Genomic DNA, 17361 nt, shown 5'->3' on the forward strand with positions numbered 1-17361 from the left:
AGCAGGCACCCCTGAAGAGAAGAGTAGCCGAGGAATCAGAACAAGTTTTCTTTTTGTTCACAACGGCGTCTTACGGTTCCAGGTGTACACATTATCTCCGACTCCTGCAGCCGATGTTGTGCCATTCGCATGCGGTGCGTGTTGTGAAGCTGTGCGTAATTCTTCCGTAGAGAGGGTTATCGGTAATTCAGCAGGTTACGGCTCCCTTGGTTTCCTTGTGGGCCAAAGTTGATCTTCCAAGGCCTATCGCCTGCGCCGTGCAACTTTCAGCCTGTTCTAGTGGTGAAAAATAAGAGCAGCCGGTCTCGAACCAGCCTTAGACAACTGTAGCATTTTAAAGTAACTCTATCTATTACTGTCTAATCCGGTACCAACCGCGTGAACAACGAATTGATGATGCCATCGCTCAGGGGGATGCAATTTACCTTTCCACCCATATTTTTATCAGTGACAACTCTGGAAAAAGTTTATCGTTCCTCTCAGCCACGGCAATGTGCGCTGCACAGAGAATGAATTAACCACCACAAATCCGTGCTTAGAGCATAACCGATGCGGAATAACCTTAATGTCGTAGGATATTGAAATCAACACTTTTACCTGTGAACCGGTCGCCTGGTGTGGAGTTACCTGGGTATAAAAGTTCCATCAAACCGAAACCCGCTTGTAAGAAGACTAATCCAATTAAGTATAATAAACCCGCTCTCGACGAGGGACCCGAGCGACTGCGAACCAGGACGATCTCTATACTATCAAGGGCTCATTTTGTGTGATTTCCTCTTTTTTCTGGTCGTTAAAAATATGTGGAGCTCGTGTGTCGGAACCGTAGAGAGTTTTTTAATAGAGTGGCATATTTGCAAATATGGAGCTGGTCCTTCAGAACGGCGTCACGAAGTGGTGCCGGGGAGATTGAGTATGTTCAAAATCTGCCATTTCTTTTGCCAGTCCCCAAAAATGTGCATGTGCCACGGGGGGCCCCAAGGGATTGTTTGACTGAGACTCTGGGGCTGTGCATGTGCCTACACTAGACTTTCCCTCACGATGCAGCAAAATACGATGCCGTTATCCGCGTTCACAGGAAGCGGTCGACAACTGACGGTGGCAGAAAACATGTCTGGCAGAAGGGACGTCCCCTATTGCTGGCATGTCACCACATTTGAGGCCCACTGCGCAGTGCAAGGCCACACGAGATTCGATCAAGCCCCTAAAAAGACGTGTGCAACTTTGTTGTATGCAGGTAGTGAGAAGATAACCCATTGATATTGTCCGTAGTCACCAGTGGAACCCGGTCTCTAGTGAGCCTTTTCTGCCTGGAGGTACAGCTCCATTGCCATTCTGGTGGATACTTCCAACTTTACACTCATGGGGTCTACCCCCGAACGTCGCTTTTCAAAGAATGGTTCACCCTGCGTGTGTCGATTTTGGCTGGGACACGACACACTACAGCCCAAACTTACGCATGCACACCAAATGGGGAGGGCTGGGCCGTTCCCAGAGCCTGCAAGTTGCGAGTAGGTGGTAATGCCCGGAAAGGCTGAATATCGAATCTACGGCCCCTCCAATTTTCCTTCGCTGTGTCATCCGGTCTCTCAAGCTGGTTTCAAAGCACCAAACTTTCGTAGGGCACAAACGAATCTAATATTCACTTGTCATCTGGAGGAAGGGTTCAACTGGAAGGCAAGGATTCACGTTCGGAGAGTTGAGATCCAAAAAAAAGCGACACAGTCGTAACACAATTCCTACGTGGAAGTACGGCAGCTTAGTGTCCAGGAAACCCGTCACAGTTGAGCTCTTCACCAACGGGCGGGGCACGTGGGTGTCGCTGCCTTTGCATTTCGTGAGAACCGCTGGCAGTTTGCTCACGATGCAGGCCTACTACGGAGTGCCTTCCGCCACACAAATGAGCGGCTGTTTACCTCGCTCGGGTCGCGTCTGCAATGGTGTAGGAAACTGTACGTTCGGGAGAAGAGAGGCGCGTGCAACGACGCCTGCTGTTCGTTCCCGATCTGTGAAGTCGGCCAGTGCGGAGAGTTCGTCAAGTACCATCAGTCGCCGTCAGCAGTCCCACTCGCCTCTCCCATGCAAACATAGGAATTCGTTTCCACGCAGGTCACCACAAAAGAAGGACCGGAAAGATTTGCTTGTAGAGGTGTTAGACCGCATTTCTCTCCTCCTCGCGAAAGTAAATGGCTCTGACGGCGTCAGTAGCATTGGTGTGGATACCCCCGAAACATGTTCAGGGAAAGCACCAGCGCAAAAAGGAATGGTGCATTGTTCCAGCTGTTGTCCGAAACAAACAGTTACCTGCGCTGCTCCACGTGTCAAGACTCGTGTAGTGTTAGACGTGTGTCAGAATTCAGCTCGGGCATCTTTGAGGCAGGACGAAGATTTCCATATGCAGCAAAAAAATTGTGGAGTTTCAGATCAAAGATCCAGTGAGGCTCCCGGCCCTGCAACGCCTCCGAGGGACTTTCCATCAGCTCCCTCGTCGTCGGCAGAAAGAAACTCTACACTGCTGAGCCCGCAAAAAAATCGAATTATACCAAAAACCTGTCCGAACTGCGTTGCCGAGGGAGCCGCAAAAGCCGAGCAGGTAGCAACAGACCAGGAGCGCAGCGTTGCCAGGGGCTCATCTCCTTGCCTCCATCGGCGGCCAGTCAGCAGCAGATCTCTACCGCAGCGCACAGCTCCTGATGATCTTGCTCGGGTCTCTTGGCTTGAAACTGGCCTCAAAAAAGTGTCGCAGAAGAACAAGATTCTACAGGACGAAAAAACCCAGTGAGTCATCAAACCGACAAGAGGTAGTACCCTTCAGCAATCATTCTACTCTGCTGTATGCGACGCCGCAGCCTCGAAAGATACGGCAACATAAAACGCCCTCTAGTTACCAGTAGAACAGAGAACGCCAAACCCTTGCAATATCTCATTGGCAGATAGGAGCCAGGGTGCCAGATTAACCACATCTCGGGATCGTCGACTCCAGACCGATTCATCAGCATTGCTGCACATGTGGAGTGCTTCTGTGTTGACCCACCGACGTTTCGTTCTCGGAGACACACAGTATGTCTGAATACGGCTATTACCGTCTACATTTCAATCTCACCCGGGCACGCGGCCGGTGAGCATTGGGAGTTGTTTCCCCAGGACCATAGGCTGGCTTGGTTTTCTGTTTCATAATACTTCCTCATCCATCCACTTAACTGCGGTTAGTGCGTTGTTATCGTTCAGCCTTTTTCAAGCACTCCAGCTGGTACAGGCAGAAGCAGAGCAAACGAAAAGGCTTCTCGATGATTGCCGGGAGCAGCTGGCGGCGAGGGAAGATGCACTCAACAGAAAAGTCCTGTGTCAAGCCGCAGTCGCCAACCAACTTACAGCTTCTCCGTGCTGTGTACAGAAGAAAGTCACCTGCTGTGATACAGCTGCATTGCGAAAAGCCGCCTTAGTAGGGAACAGGGCTCGTCACCAGGCGGCTATGCTTCAGGTGGCAACCCGGCAACTCGAAGAGGAAATTAGGAATCTGAAAAGACGAATGACGACTCTATCTACCAGACTGACACAGCAGAATACGGTCATTGCGGATCGAGAAGCTCAGCTTAAGAAGGCAGAGAAGCAGCTCAATCGGGAACGTCAAGTGTCCTCGCGGCTGCGCCGGTTCTATATGCAGACCTCACATCGAAACAAGCATTTGATGAGTGAAAACAACGCCTTAGAGGAGACGTTGCTGGATTTGGAACTAAAGCTGTGTCGGCCTCAAACGCTTTGGGCACTCGCGGATCGCGGCCCTCTCGCGCCCTCCCGTACGGGAAATTCGATCCACACGCAGAGTGGCAGCCAAAGAGAGCCAACGGCGGCAGATGCTCTTGCGCAAGCCTTGCTGAAAGAAAAAGAAGTGACTCAGCGTATGCAGGCAAACCTTGACAGGCACACGGAACGTTTACTCGTGGACATTGCCCGGAGATCTCACACCAAGTGCCCCATTGCTCAGCAGCGAGGATGTCGAGATGCAAGACCTAGCTCGGGAATAAGTGTTGAGGCAAACGTATCTGGTTTTCGAACTTATCAGTACAAGCGACCTTGGAAGTCTGCGTGTGTGGAATCAACTTCGAAGAGAGTTTCTCGTTCGTGTGATTCCGTGTGTCCATCCGCACGTTCTGATGGTGAAGACGGGCAGGGGCGCAAGTCGTGTCTAAAACGCGTTTTGACTAATCGCGCGCAAAAAGACAATAAGATGATGCAACCGTTAGATGGGCAGCACATCTGTCGTTCTTTCCGATCGCCATGTAACGCCACCAGACCTAGCAGGAGAAGCCCCAGCTGTGATAAAAAGAGCCCTTCGGGAGTGAATCCGCTGAAGAACAAGGCCCAGTTTACCCATCAGCTTTGCCGGGGTTGTGCGGCAGACGGTTGTGAACAGGATCAAGACGCCACAAACGATGAGATCCGCGTTTCAGGACGGGGTTGGCCCAGTTCGTGCGAAGGAAACTCACCTGGGACCAGCGAAGTTCAAGTATCGATTCGGACACCTCGGAATGTCATTCATGCTTGTGCTACAGTCTCACCCGCCAGCACGGCCGCGGTCCCTGTTGATGGGTGTTGTGAAGAGGAAGAGCTCAGCGAAGCTGACTGCCGGCAGAGCTGTGGTCCACCCTCTGCTCAGCCAGCCTGCATCCCCGACTCAAAGCCTCGTCAACGTTCACTTCCAAGAGAAAAATGTTGCAGTCGAGCACTTTCTCCCCTGGAAGATCCGAATCCGAATCATGGGGACTTCGCATTGGACGAAGCAAGGCCTTGCTGTGCTCTGTCGTTCGAGGAACTGCAACCCGTTTGTTCTCCTTTGACCTCCATCTCCAGCACCGGTAATGCGGCCTGCTCCGTTCCGACCCTGTTCCACGAAAGACGGCCACACGAGCCATGCACTCTCCCCTCAGACGACCCTTGCAGGTCTCTATCTGTGCACGCTCCTCGTCAACAACTACCTGCCTCTGATGGTCCCTCTGCCTCAATGCAAACTTCTCGGCCGCCGAGCCCCGCAACACGCACGCCGTCCCCCAGACTTCGCGACAACTCCTCTCGAGGACAAAGGCTTCGGACTTCGTCTCCAGAACCTGAGGGACAGAGAGAAAACCGAGCAGATGGCGACTCGACGGCAGGCCTAGGAGCGACACATCCGTGCGGTACCCGTTTTATGCGAACTCCAGTGTGGAACACCGCCAGCCAAGATTCGCTGTTGCCTTCGTCGAAGACCCCCCCTTCGAGTTCACTATCTGAGGGCATGGGCTCTCACCAATACCACCCCCGGTCCGGCAATCCTCTGCTGTTCCCTCCCCGACTCGGCGCAAGGCTTCAAAGCAGCGATCTCGTGTCGAGCTGGAGCACGCCTGGCTCTTCATTGTCTTCAGTTGATTCTTCAAGCGTGGAACGCGGATCCGGAGGCACAGATCTCCCCTGTGTTAGTGGAAGTTCTATTTCGTGCCTCGATGCTTGTCGGTGCTTCCAACAGACACATGACCACAGATGCTGCGGAGTTCCTGCAACAAGATCCTGCAGGCCTTGCGCTTGCGAGACTTCCAGTTGCCCGGCAACTGTAGCAGCGCTTGCAGCTCATCGGATGGACCGACCACACAGAGGCACCTGTTTCCATAACTCATGTTGCTGCGGTTGCAGCCAGCTACGAAATAAGGGAGGTCCTGTCATTGGTAGCACGGCCTGGGGCTGTCACAGTTCCTCTGGCCAGGCTAGCTTTCCATCAGAGCCTTCGTCGTCTATCTGCGGTAACGATACCGCGGTACAATTGATGCCTTGTTCATGCCCCGTTCTGCTGTCGTGCCCGGCACCCAGTCAACGGTGTAGCAGAAAGGAGGGAAATGCCCTCGAGGGTTGTGTCTCCTGGGCACTGCCCCCCCAGGGGCAACTGTCGTTGGAGTCCGAAACTTAGACACTGTCGTTTCCCTTTCTTCGTATGTGGCTTAAGCGTCCTTTTCAGTCTCCCATGAGGGAAAGTGGACTCTTCCTCCGTCCAGGGATCGTTAAAAGGCCTGCGTCGGGGTTCGTAGCAACGGCAGACGCGTCGGACACCTGGCTGTATTGGTTGTACACAGGTAAAACACTGCAACCGACTATAAAACCTTCAGAGTGGTGGTGATGCCACTCAGTTCCTATTGTAGCACGGCTAACGAAAGGCGACACGGTTCAGCAGACGACCTCTGGGTGACATATACCCTCCGTGAGTTGCTTAGTGAACTCTCCACCGCCAGTGACTCGGGTGTAAAGCGGCTTGATTGTCTCGATCCATGCTTGTGGAGCACAAGTGAAACACAGCGTAACACTTTTTGTATCCATTCGCCACTGAGAGGTAATGACACTCCTACAACACAGAAGTTTCAATCCGCACCATATGAGCTGAAAGAAACGCCATGTCAGATCGAGGGAGCTTGCCCGCTCCCTAATTTTTGTTTTGATACTGTGGCGCTCGTAGACTGAGCAGCAGCATTATTGTTACGCTCGAGCAAGCACAGAAATCCATGTCGGCAAAACAGTGACAGGCCATGTTGGAAAGCCCGCAATACAAACAATTTGCCCCTATTTGTGTTAGGTACCACTGGACACAGTGGGCCCTTCAGCTGCAAGTTCGACAGTGTATGCTCTTGGGCACCTCCGTAACGGACGGAATCAACGTTGTTCAAAAACCAACAAGTCCAGTTTGCACATTTGTCTTGAAAAGACAGAACATGACAGCGAAGCTGACTCGTATCTGGAATGTGGCGTTCGCAGAAGATGAGCTAGTGACAAGACACTACGTAGGCCCGACCTTATAGTTACGAGCGTCATTCTGGAGTGCAAAGATTTTTCTTCGTCGCTCCTCTTTTTCCTCCCGCCGCTTCTGGCCCCTCTGCCTCTTATAGATGGCCAACGCGATCTTTTTGCTTTTTATTGCATCTCCGTGTTTCTTTTCATGCAGCAGCCTTCGCTCATGCACGCTCAGAAACGGGGCCTGTGCAAAGGACAAAGTACCCGTAATTTGTCTCGCTTTCTCGATTGCGCCTTTGCTTCCATGATCCAGCATTAAGGCAGTTGCGTTGCTGCCTCCCACGTCTTTGAGTGTTCCTCTGTTTACTCCGTTCTCGCCTGTGGCGTGCCATACCCCCTTCTTCCCCTCGACAAGTGTAGAAGCCGAATTTCCATTGTCAGTCATCAACATTGTCACATGGTCTCGCCTGCTCTCCTCTGTTGTTTGCTGCAAGTTTCTCGCAAACTTTCTCTCGTTTTCAAAGGCCAAGCCTGCTGGAACAGCGGATTCTTCTGAGAAGAGCTTCCTCCCTAGGGCTTCATCTTGAAGGCCGCGCGATGCAGCGCGCGAGGCCCAGCGTTCAAGGTCGTCTCCCTCCAATGGGGACTCGGCCCGTTCCAGAGCGCACCTGAGAGCAGACAGGACAGAAAGCTCCCCTTCATTACATTCGGGGGCCCTGTGATGCAATGAGATACCTCTCTGCTTACACCCACGCACGCGTGCCAGGGTGAAGACCTAAGTAAATTGTATAGTTAACACGATCTGGATATGTGATGGCCACATACACACCGACAATAGAACCCATTTCCTACCTCTTGCTCACCCAAAGGCCTGAATATATATATATATATATATATTTGCGCAAGTAATGCAGAAGCGCTAAACATAAGTAGACCTCTACACACATTCACAAGAATGTCAAATGACATCCACGTGTGCGTGGGCATCTTAGCTCCTGCTAACTACAGACATAACGTCACTGGATTCGTAATTTGGAACTCGCAATCAAGCTCTAACAACATGCATTGCAACAACGCTGCGCTGCTAGGGCGATTTTCATGCGGCACACAAATCCTCTTTGAGCTCAAGCAGTGAGAACAACGCCTAACCTGAGATAGACTCGCCGAACATCCTCGGTATGAAGCTCTAACCAGTCAAAGTAGGGCACGTGGGCAATACGGAATCCTACAAAGTGCCAGGAAAGATACACACGCAGCCACATTATAGTCTTCTGTGGCGATCCGCTTCCTGGAGGAGTCAAGGGTGAAACTGTCCGCGATAATCCGAGCTTTGTGCTCCCTTGGTTCCTCAAGGCCATAAGAAACGATCATGGAGGTCCACGAAGAGCATTTGCCACACATCACCAAGGCATCGTTTTTCGCTCGACTCTACCGCCTTTCACTCGGTCGCCGTCTCGCGCCCTTGATAAGAGAGCGGGGAATGTGGTTTGCTATGCGGGCCTTCTCAGCACAAGCAACAGAAAGCGACGGCGGTGCTGTCTCCCCCTGCCTCCATCGTCTTCTTACCCAGTCCGGTCAAAAGGCGATGTTTCAGCTTGCTCGCAGAAGTCCTGATATCCAGATTAACCACAAGAATGAAGAGTGCGGTTTTCCCATCAGCGGCCGTCTCCTATCAAGGGGACACTTAGGCACCCTGCTGTGTGTATGTCGTAGCCCCTCGTATCTGGCCGCGGTATCTCTACGGTGGTCTCCCGACAAGAGGGTCATCACTCATTCTCGAAAAAAAACGATCAGCGGTCGCTATATCAAAGACACCAGTATGATCTTCTTTGCCGGCATTGATCCTATCCGCCTTTGAATCAGCGCAGAACGCAGTGACCACCCAGTGTGCGTTCAGGCACTCCGTAGCAAGCGCTCAACACGCCTGTTTTATCTCCTACTCTGTTTTGTGTTTGCCTCTCTTTGCGACATTGGTTGTTCGTGCCTGCATCAAAAACTGTCTATTAAAGGGCCAGTGAAGTGTATGCTTTGTAGTTTGGGCGTTTGTACACACACCGTCCACTATGAAAACGCGTCGGAACATTCTTTCGCCATACGGCAGAGATGCCGAGTGAAGTTAGTTCTCCGATGGCGCCGCAGAACGGACAGCTCAGACGGCCTCTGGAGACAGTTTCTATCGTTTGTTCCCTCGCTCTTCCGCGTGCATTCTCGCGGCTTACCAATGGAAGGAGTCTCGATAAAAGTGCTGGGGGCCATCCACTTCGAGGACGACACCCTTGATGTCCAGCTCATGCTCTGCGCAGAAAACCGCGGACACAAGCCCAACCCACTGGCTTTCATTGATTCCTCTCTGCCTTCCCCTGTTTCTTCTTTTTACTCTTTTCCGTTTTTTACGCGCCAGAAACATCGTTCGAACGCAGATGAGCAGCGCACAGTGGATGATGCGAAAATGAGAGAAAGCCCAGACAAATGAAAGACGTATACCTCTCACACAATCACCAATTTGCGACCCCGTCAGATTCCCCTGCAGTGCAGATGAACAGAGGGGGCAAACTGTCCCGCGTCGACGAAAGACAGTTGATCTCATGAACACATCTCGAGCGCCCCGCCGGTCCTGCTCTTCAAGAGGATACACCCGAACTCTCACGTCGAGGCGGCATTGACGCCTTCGACTTGTGTATTCTTTTCTTTTCCAGGGCTCGAACCCCCGACGCAGGCGGACACAGCGGCACTTTGTGGTTCCCCTTTTCCCGACAAAACATGAATGCGCATCGGTGCACATGGGTGTGTGAATCTATCGATCTGTCGGCAGCCTGGGACAGAAATTGAGTCTATTGTTTCCCTCGCTTTCGATCTCGTCCCTAAAGCGCAAGACACGTACCGAAGGGATCGTCGATGTGGCGAAGAGGCCGTCGAAAGCCTGGAATGGATTTCCTCGCTTCCTCCTCCATCGCCATCTGGGCCAAGTCTTCCTGGGTCACCGGCTTCACGAAATCCAGCGTGTATGGGCCGACTTGAACCTGGAGATGTGCCGCACACACGCGGGGGAAAGACGAACATCGCAGAGGAGATGCACGAAAGAGTTTGTGCGACAAGTGACAACGCGAGAACGGTCCAGAGAACAGAACCACGCGACGGACGTAGAGGTACGCAGGAGACAGACCAGCCCTCCGGGCGGAAGGTGGAAGCTCGAGAAACAGAGAGGAGCCTGCAGCGACTCCACGTTGCGTTTAGAGCGAACGAGACACGCGCAGGACAGGACCATCGCGGTCGCTGGCGAAACAGGTAGCCTCGGCCCGCAAACGGAGAAAAACAACGGGGCGAAATCGGCGACGGAATCCGTTCAGGCGCTCGAACAGACGCGCACAAGAAAATCGGACGCCGCGGCTGCCGAAGGAGCCTCGCTTGCGAACGGAGGTGAAAAAATGGGAAGAGGGAGAATAGAGCAGTGGCACGAAACCAAGAACGACTTCAAAGGGAACGCAAACACAAAGAGAAGGGAGAGATGGAACCGAAACAGAAGAAGCAAACGGAGGGGAAAGGAGGTCGAGAGCAGAACGAAGAACCGCCCCGCGAACGCAAAAAGGCGACGCACCTCGGTGAAACAGTGGTAGCCGACCGTTCGCGCAGTCGAGGAGACTTCCCTCTGCAAACCCGACACACACACTTCTTCGGGTTCCAAGTCGCAAGAGCGAATGCGAAGAAGCAGGTCGCGCGAGGCAGCCGAGAGCGTCTTGAAGGAGAAAGGGAGGTGGCCGACTCTGAAAACGGCGCAGGAAGGCACCAAAAAAGAAACGGAAAGGAAGACGAGCAGAATGAAGGTCGAGCGAAAGTATGGGCCCCGAGAGCGAAGGCGAGCCGAAAACGAGAGAACACAAAGTGGAACTGCCGACAACTGACAAATCCATGCCGCCCCATAGCACCTTCTCGGGGCTCGCTGTGCGTAGGTGTAAGCATCTCTCTGCGAAGGCGGGTTGTGCTGCGGAAGGGCGAGAGCGTCCGGCTAGAGTGAGTGCTATTACTTTTTCCCCTGCGGGTCTCGCGGCGCTCACCTGCAAGCAAGCTCGACGATCTTCAGTTGTGATACTCCTTCCTTCGTCAGCTTCGCCTCCATGGGCAGCATCTGAGAAACCGACACAGAGCACGGGGCTCAGAGATCGCGCCTCGAACGAGAAGTTGCTTGGAAGTTGTAGTCATTAACACTGTTGTTTAGTATAAGCATGGCACCCATCCGGTAGTAAGATATAAGATAGTAGCTAGTCTACCATATAAGATGTAAGTCGCTTGTGGAATGGCACTACGTACGACGGCAAAGTGGAGCACGAACGAGACGGGGGGACGAAGGACCGGCAGACAGAGACGGAGACATACACCAGGAGAGACAGGAAGGCCGCGAACGGGGCAACAAGGGAAGCGTCAGAGTGCAGTCAGGAAGGCGCGTCTGAGAAGGAAAGCGAGGGAACGCAGATCAAGAGCCTCGGCGCGAACGAGGCACGACCACGGCGGCGAAAGCAGAAAGAAAGAGCGAGACGGAGAGAAAACAGGGAAGGCCGGTGGGTACGCGAGAGACAGACGGCGAGGCGACCACCAGGCGACCAAGCCCGGAGCGGAAAGGAGACGCCGGGAGAAGCGCACGCGCCTACGTGCGCGGACTAGGCGACAAAAGGAAAGACCGACTCAGAGGGTTCCGCCCGACTGCTGGACCGCTTGCGGCCTCGGAAAAGACACTTTGACGGAGCTCAGCGTGGCTCGAACTGCAGCCGGACGGGGACGGGCGACAGCAAGGGAACGAAGGCGCGGCAACGTGTGAGAAGCGAAGAGAACGGTCGGGAAACAACCGAGGTAAAGCAGACGGGAGAGGGACTGACGTGTGGGAGAATTTCGTCGTAGAGCGTCGGACCCGCGCACGAGAAGTACGAGGCGGCGAGCAGGACGTTGGCGCAGCCTTTAAGACCGAGCAGTGCCAAGAGCTCTACAGGCAGGAACAGTTCGAGATCGAAGAGAAACGTCTTATCCAGTGTGTGTGTGTGTCTCTGCTCACGCACGCACACATCCTCGCATCTGCATCTCTCGCTGGGCGGCTCAGTCAATACACTGTGCGTGTGTATCTACGTTCCCCCACTCCGACGTCGCCTTCGCGCGTGGCGTGCGCGTGTCTGTTGCTTCGGAATGCCGTGCAGTCGTCTTGAACCTTGGACAGCCGCTTCACAGACTGCCTTTCTTTTTTCGCCGGAACGGGACGAGGCACGGGACGAGGCACGGGACGAGGCACCACCCCCCCCCCCCCCCCCCCACACGCGTCGCTCACGTGCACCGCCGAGGCGCTCCAGGCGAGCGAAGGAGCTGCGGATGGCATGCGGATCCCAGACGTCAAGGCGATAGAGAGCGTAAACCAGTGCGGCGGTGTCTTTTGGCGACTGGGGCGGCGCTGCGGAACTCGGGACGAAGCGGGGTGCGCTCTCCGTTGAGGCGGCTCTCGACCGGGCAGAGCCTTCAGACTCCTCGCTGTAAGGACCGTCCTCGCTTGGAGCCTCACGGGGCGTGCGGCCGCGTCCTCCACTGGAGTCGCTGAACCCCAGCGAGGACGGGCGCGCGTGGGACGTGGAAGCGCACGCACTGCTTGCGGACGACAAAGCGGCCGGCGAGGACGTTGAAGTCGCCTGGTCGCAGGGTTGCGTAAGACTCCAGAGGGCCGCCTTCACAGTGGTTTTGTGCCGAACATTCAGCCGGGCCAGAGCTTTCAGCAGGACAGGGACAGCTTCTGCGGCTCGGCGTCGCTCCGCCGCCGGAAGCGACCCAGCGGGGGACCGCGAGACTACAGGACGAGAAGGCTGAGAGATGCGAGAGGCGCTGCGCGGGGCCAACGCGGTTCGCCGTCCATCCGTCCTTGTTTCTTCACTCGGGTTCCTCTCTTCCGTGCTTCCCCGCCGAGCCCTCTCGCCGCATGCGCCTTCCTGCCCTTCGTGGACTTTCAAAAGCTCCGGCGGCAGACTGCGCAGAAGCGCCTCGGCTAGCCGCTGTGGATAGAAGTTGAGGCGCGAACAACTGTCGAGGGCCGCGACCATCAACGGCAGCGAGAGCTCGCGCACATGGACGGACAAAACATCCGCAGCGCCTCGCAGAAGGGACTGGAACTCGTGCGCCTCGAGAGCCGCAAAGGAGACGAAAAGGACAACCAAGTCCGCCGGCCGAAAGAGCGCGTTCAACCCGCATGCCTGGACGCGAGCGACGAACTGCTCGTCGTCCAGCGGGTGACCGTCAGTGCGCGAAATCGGCTCGGCGGGGGAAAGAGACGATCTGGAGGCGACGGCGCCTGTCCCGCCAGGCGTCTTCCTCGCCGGCGCTGCAGTCGCAACAAAAAACGCGAAGGCGGAACGCGGCGTCTCAAAACTGTGACAGTCGCAGAACGGAAAACGAGGGAACACACCAGAGAAACACAACCAGCGGACAGGACACACGAGAGCCCTAACGCATGCACCCAATTTATACACATATTCACATATATATACATATATACATATATACATATATATACACATACATACATATATATATATATATATGAGAGACAGTTGTGAAGTGAGGTGAAGGCGCATACGTGTGCAGAGATGTCCACGTCGAGTGTGCTCTCTGGGGAGTTCCTGGGCAAACGGGAATATCTTATCACATTGAACAGAACCTTCAAAATCATTTCCCCGTGGATATGCCCCGTTAAAACGCATTTTCCGCTGGCTGGTTACAGAGTCCAAGAACTGGAACTCCACCTATTTTGGCGATGAGAGATCATAAGAGAAAGAATAAGAGAGACAACACGAGCGAGAACAGGAGATAGAACAAGGAGAGGATAAGAGGGCAGATAGGCCGAGGAAACGCAGTCAAGTCAACGCGCAAAAGTACGCAATCGCCTGTGAAACGCTGGAACCGGGACGCGGGATAACGGGAAAGAAAAACGATCGTGCCTTTTACCTAGCGACATGCATGTGCATGAACACGAATATATCAACCGATTTAGTATACATATACGTAAATGTACGCACGAACACATAACTATATATATATATATACATATATATATATATATATATATATGTGAACATGGCGAAAGGATCTACAGCGCACATACATTCGCACATGTGCACATACAGGAGTATGCATATATAACTTCGTATGCCGCTACGATTGCATGCTTGTATATGCATTTACACACAGCGGGAGTGAACGAAAGCTTGCTTTACCCGCCGCGCGTCCGGTGTCAGCTGGACAGAGAGGCTTGAGGAGTGCAGCGATTTCCGTGAGGAGAGGCACGTGTTTTGCTTTTAGGTCGGCCAGCAGACGGAGGAGGCGAATGACGGCTGCCGGGTTGAGTGTCTCGAGCACGGTGTGCACGGCCAGGCGACTGCAGATCGCCGCGACAAGGCGGTCAAGCAGCGCCTCTTCTTGCCGCGTCGAGCGGTGCGCTTTTGCAGAAGCCCATAAAGAGAAGGCAAGAGAGGCTGTTGCGGAGGGCGGGGCGAGAGAAGCCGAATCTCCGGGACCGGTTTCCTCACGCCCGACATCAACTTCTTTCCCTTCCTGTCCCTTGGCAAACTCCCGTTCTGTTTCTGGGTGTCTCTCCTCTCCGTTTGCTTCCTCCGCTGACGGCGTCACGCGGCTGGGGAGACGAGCCCTCGACGCTGTTAAACCGGAGCCTGCTGAGTCGTGGAGCGTGTCTCCGCTCCCGTCCGCGACCGTTCTCGCCTCGAAAGCGGTCGCCTCCGCTGCTGCTCCCAACGACTGACGCGCACCCACGTCCGCTCCGTCTTCCCCTTTCCTTCCGTCTGTTCTGAGGCACATCTCCGGCATTTCCCGCCGCGCGTCTCCGCGTCTTCGCCGCCGACTCGTGGCGAGGAAAGCCAGCACATGCATGAGTTGCGGTGCGGACAGGACCGGGCTGCTGCCGTGGATTCGCACACCCCCTGCGGGTTTCGCCTGCGCAGAAGAGAGGAAAACGCGAAAGAACGCTTCCCAGAACCGCGGCGCGTCTCGCACCGGACTGGAGAGAACCAAGTCCCCGCACAGGAGCACAGACTCCGGGAAGTTGGGAAGAAGCGCCAGCTGGGTGCCGAGTCGCGCGACGATCTCCCGCATCAGCGGCGCGACTGTGGGCGGCGGAGCGCACGCGAGAGGCGCGGGACTTCGCCCTGAAGCCACGGACGCGGAACAGAGGACCACCTTTTCCGTCCACCGCACGAGGGCGGCGAGGAGAAGAAGGAGGTCCGAGGGCGAGAAAACGGAGAGATTGTCGAGAAGAAACTGGAGGTCGTCGTCAACTGCCTGTGGCGTGTCCCAGTCTCCGCTCTCTGTCTCCCCCTTCTCGCTCTCCATCTCGGTCTGCTTCCCTCGCTTCGCTGCGCAGCAGCCCGCCCCTGTGTCACCTGTCGCGATGGTCTGCAGCCGCTCGAGCAGCGACTGCGCGCGGCTCTTCACCTGGCTCGGCGACAGCGGCGAAAGGCCGAACGGCCGCAGAGACGCGAACCGACGGGGAAACAGGGCGAGAGAGCGCGCCGAGGAAGACGTGGAAGGAGCGGAGCACGACGCGGCAGGAGAAAGAGAAGAGAGCTCGGCTCGGCCCCCGCGACGAGGGGGAGAGAGAGAACCCTCAGTGACACGAGACGGGGGAAAGGCAAGAAGCGACTGACGAGCCGAGAGACGCGACACTAAGTCTGCTGAAGCCGGCGCGAGGAACGACGAAGGGAAGGAGGAGCAAATCGAGCCGGAGGAAGGAGACGCGATGGGCGGATGCGACACGGCTTGGAAACTATGAGAAGAGAACGAAGAAGGGTTGCCTGACAAAACCCACGCGTCGAGGCGTCGGGTTCCGAGACGTGGGCGACAGCCAGGTGGCCGCTTTGCAGTTTGCGAGTGCCCGGCGCATCCTCGCATCTCCAGAGACAGCGCTGGGACGGCCCGGATGGACACTCTTCCCTCGCAGAAAGGCGAGGAGAGAGAAGGGTTCCTGTGCATCCTTCAGGGCGCCCGGTCGCGAGCTCACTGGTTTCCTTTGACGTGGAGGAAAGAGGAAAGAAAGAGAAGACGACGTCTTTTTCAAACATTTCCGGGGAGCGAAGAACGGAGTCCCTGTCCTTTCCAACCTCGCGCGGGGGAGAGGTGCGCGTACACCCCACTCAGTTGAAAACCATGTCTGTGTGCTCCTCGTGCAGTAGCCATGGCGTTGTAGGGACGCGGGGGGGTGGGGAACTAAGGAGCACAGATAAGTTCCTCCAGTTGCATGAAAAAGCGGCTGCAATCGCGATAAACTTACATCTCATTCGACAGCTGCGTCGCGTATATCCACCGCATTCCGCGGACGGGAATGCCGGTCTCTCGGGGGCGAAGGCGACCACACGAGGTAATTACGCGCTTCAACTGAGAGAGGGCTTTAAGCGTGCACGTCTCAGTCCTAAAGTTCTGCGTTCGTACTTTTCTCAGCCACCCGCAGGAGAGTGGAGAGATCAACAACGCAGCGCGATTTTCGACGCGGAAAATGCGCAGAACGCGTTAACGACGAGGCGGAGACGCTGTTGAAGGCGAAGAAGGGATACTACGAGAGGTATATACGAGAGGTAAATGAGAGGCATGGGTAGCAGAAAAAGAAAGGAATGGAAGAACTGGATCCTATCTGTTTCGTGGAAGAAAGGTGCCAGGAGAAAATATCCCGTTGCTGGAATCACGAATCGTGTCGCGTCGGTGGGGTCAAAATTGAAGGCTGGACGAAAACGGAAACACAAAGACAACTTTGGAGCTTAGCAGTTAACCGTACTGGTTTCCGGAACCTTCACGTTCTCCGCCGGTCGTAGAACAAGGAAGAGGGCTTTGAAAAATTCACCGAGCGTCGGTCTCAGCGATCCAGAGACAGAGAGACAGACGCGAAAGGCGTCACCTCGGCGCTCCCAGGTCAGCGTTCTCTTGCCTTTGTAACCTGCATTTGTGCCGGGGAAGATTTTTCCTAGACGGTGTTTCCGTCAAGGCCTCTCTTAAGAAGAATTCCATGAAGAAAAGACACGAGAACGGGGAAACCGGAGCGAAGTGTCGAGTGACGGGCGCGGGTGCTGTCCTGCCGTGTATCGTTGACGCATGCGCTCGCTTCGCGGTCTCGAGCTTGGAAAGCGGCTGCTCTAGTTCCTCGTTTGCGGAGGGAGAGAGAAATGCGGATCTGCTGAGTTAAGCATGAGACAAACGAGGCAAAAAAAACAGAGACCGCGGGACTCTTTATGCCCCTGGTAATGAGAGACGGACTTCCAGGGCCCTGTCTCGAGCGAGAGAGAGACTCACCGGAGGAAGGAGACACCGCGTACCTTGTAGGGACCGGCCGTATCGCAAAGTCTGAGGGATACTCGACAAAAAAAATTCGAGTGCGGGAACTGATTCCTTTTGAAAGTGCGCCATTTAGAAAAGGTACCGAGGAAGCTTTCCAGAAGCACGAAGAACAAGAAGGAAAGGGTCTGGAGAGGACACACGCAGTGTATAGTCTTTGGTCAAGACAGAGAAGTGCGCGAAGCGCAAGATGCGCCTGCTTTGCCGTCGCGCTCTTTGCGGACACACTGTCCGCCGGAGGGAACATCTTGATGGACGGTAAGC

The 17361-nt window shown here is 54.8% G+C and overlaps 2 protein-coding genes across 2 annotated transcripts; one reads left to right on the plus strand and one right to left on the minus strand.

Annotated features, from left to right (window-relative positions):
- Positions 1 to 1861: 1861 nt before the first annotated feature.
- Positions 1862 to 5932, plus strand: NCLIV_053200 (hypothetical protein; the record flags this gene model as incomplete). The annotated part of the gene is made up of 2 exons (XM_003884873.1): positions 1862 to 2734; positions 3245 to 5932. 2 exons carry the CDS (start codon positions 1862 to 1864, stop codon positions 5930 to 5932), a joined length of 3561 nt encoding a protein of 1186 aa, XP_003884922.1.
- Positions 5933 to 6790: 858 nt separating this feature from the next.
- On the minus strand, positions 6791 to 15666 carry NCLIV_053210 (conserved hypothetical protein; the record flags this gene model as incomplete). The annotated part of the gene is made up of 10 exons (XM_003884874.1): positions 6791 to 7412; positions 7894 to 7969; positions 8311 to 8354; positions 8964 to 9039; positions 9626 to 9764; positions 10340 to 10505; positions 10797 to 10867; positions 11613 to 11716; positions 12053 to 13087; positions 13980 to 15666. The coding sequence occupies 10 exons, from the start codon at positions 15664 to 15666 to the stop codon at positions 6791 to 6793; spliced, it is 4020 nt and encodes a 1339-aa protein (XP_003884923.1).
- Positions 15667 to 17361: the final 1695 nt, after the last annotated feature.

This window comes from Neospora caninum, chromosome XI (assembly GCF_000208865.1).
Source record: "Neospora caninum Liverpool complete genome, chromosome XI".
NCBI lineage: Eukaryota > Apicomplexa > Conoidasida > Eucoccidiorida > Sarcocystidae > Neospora > Neospora caninum.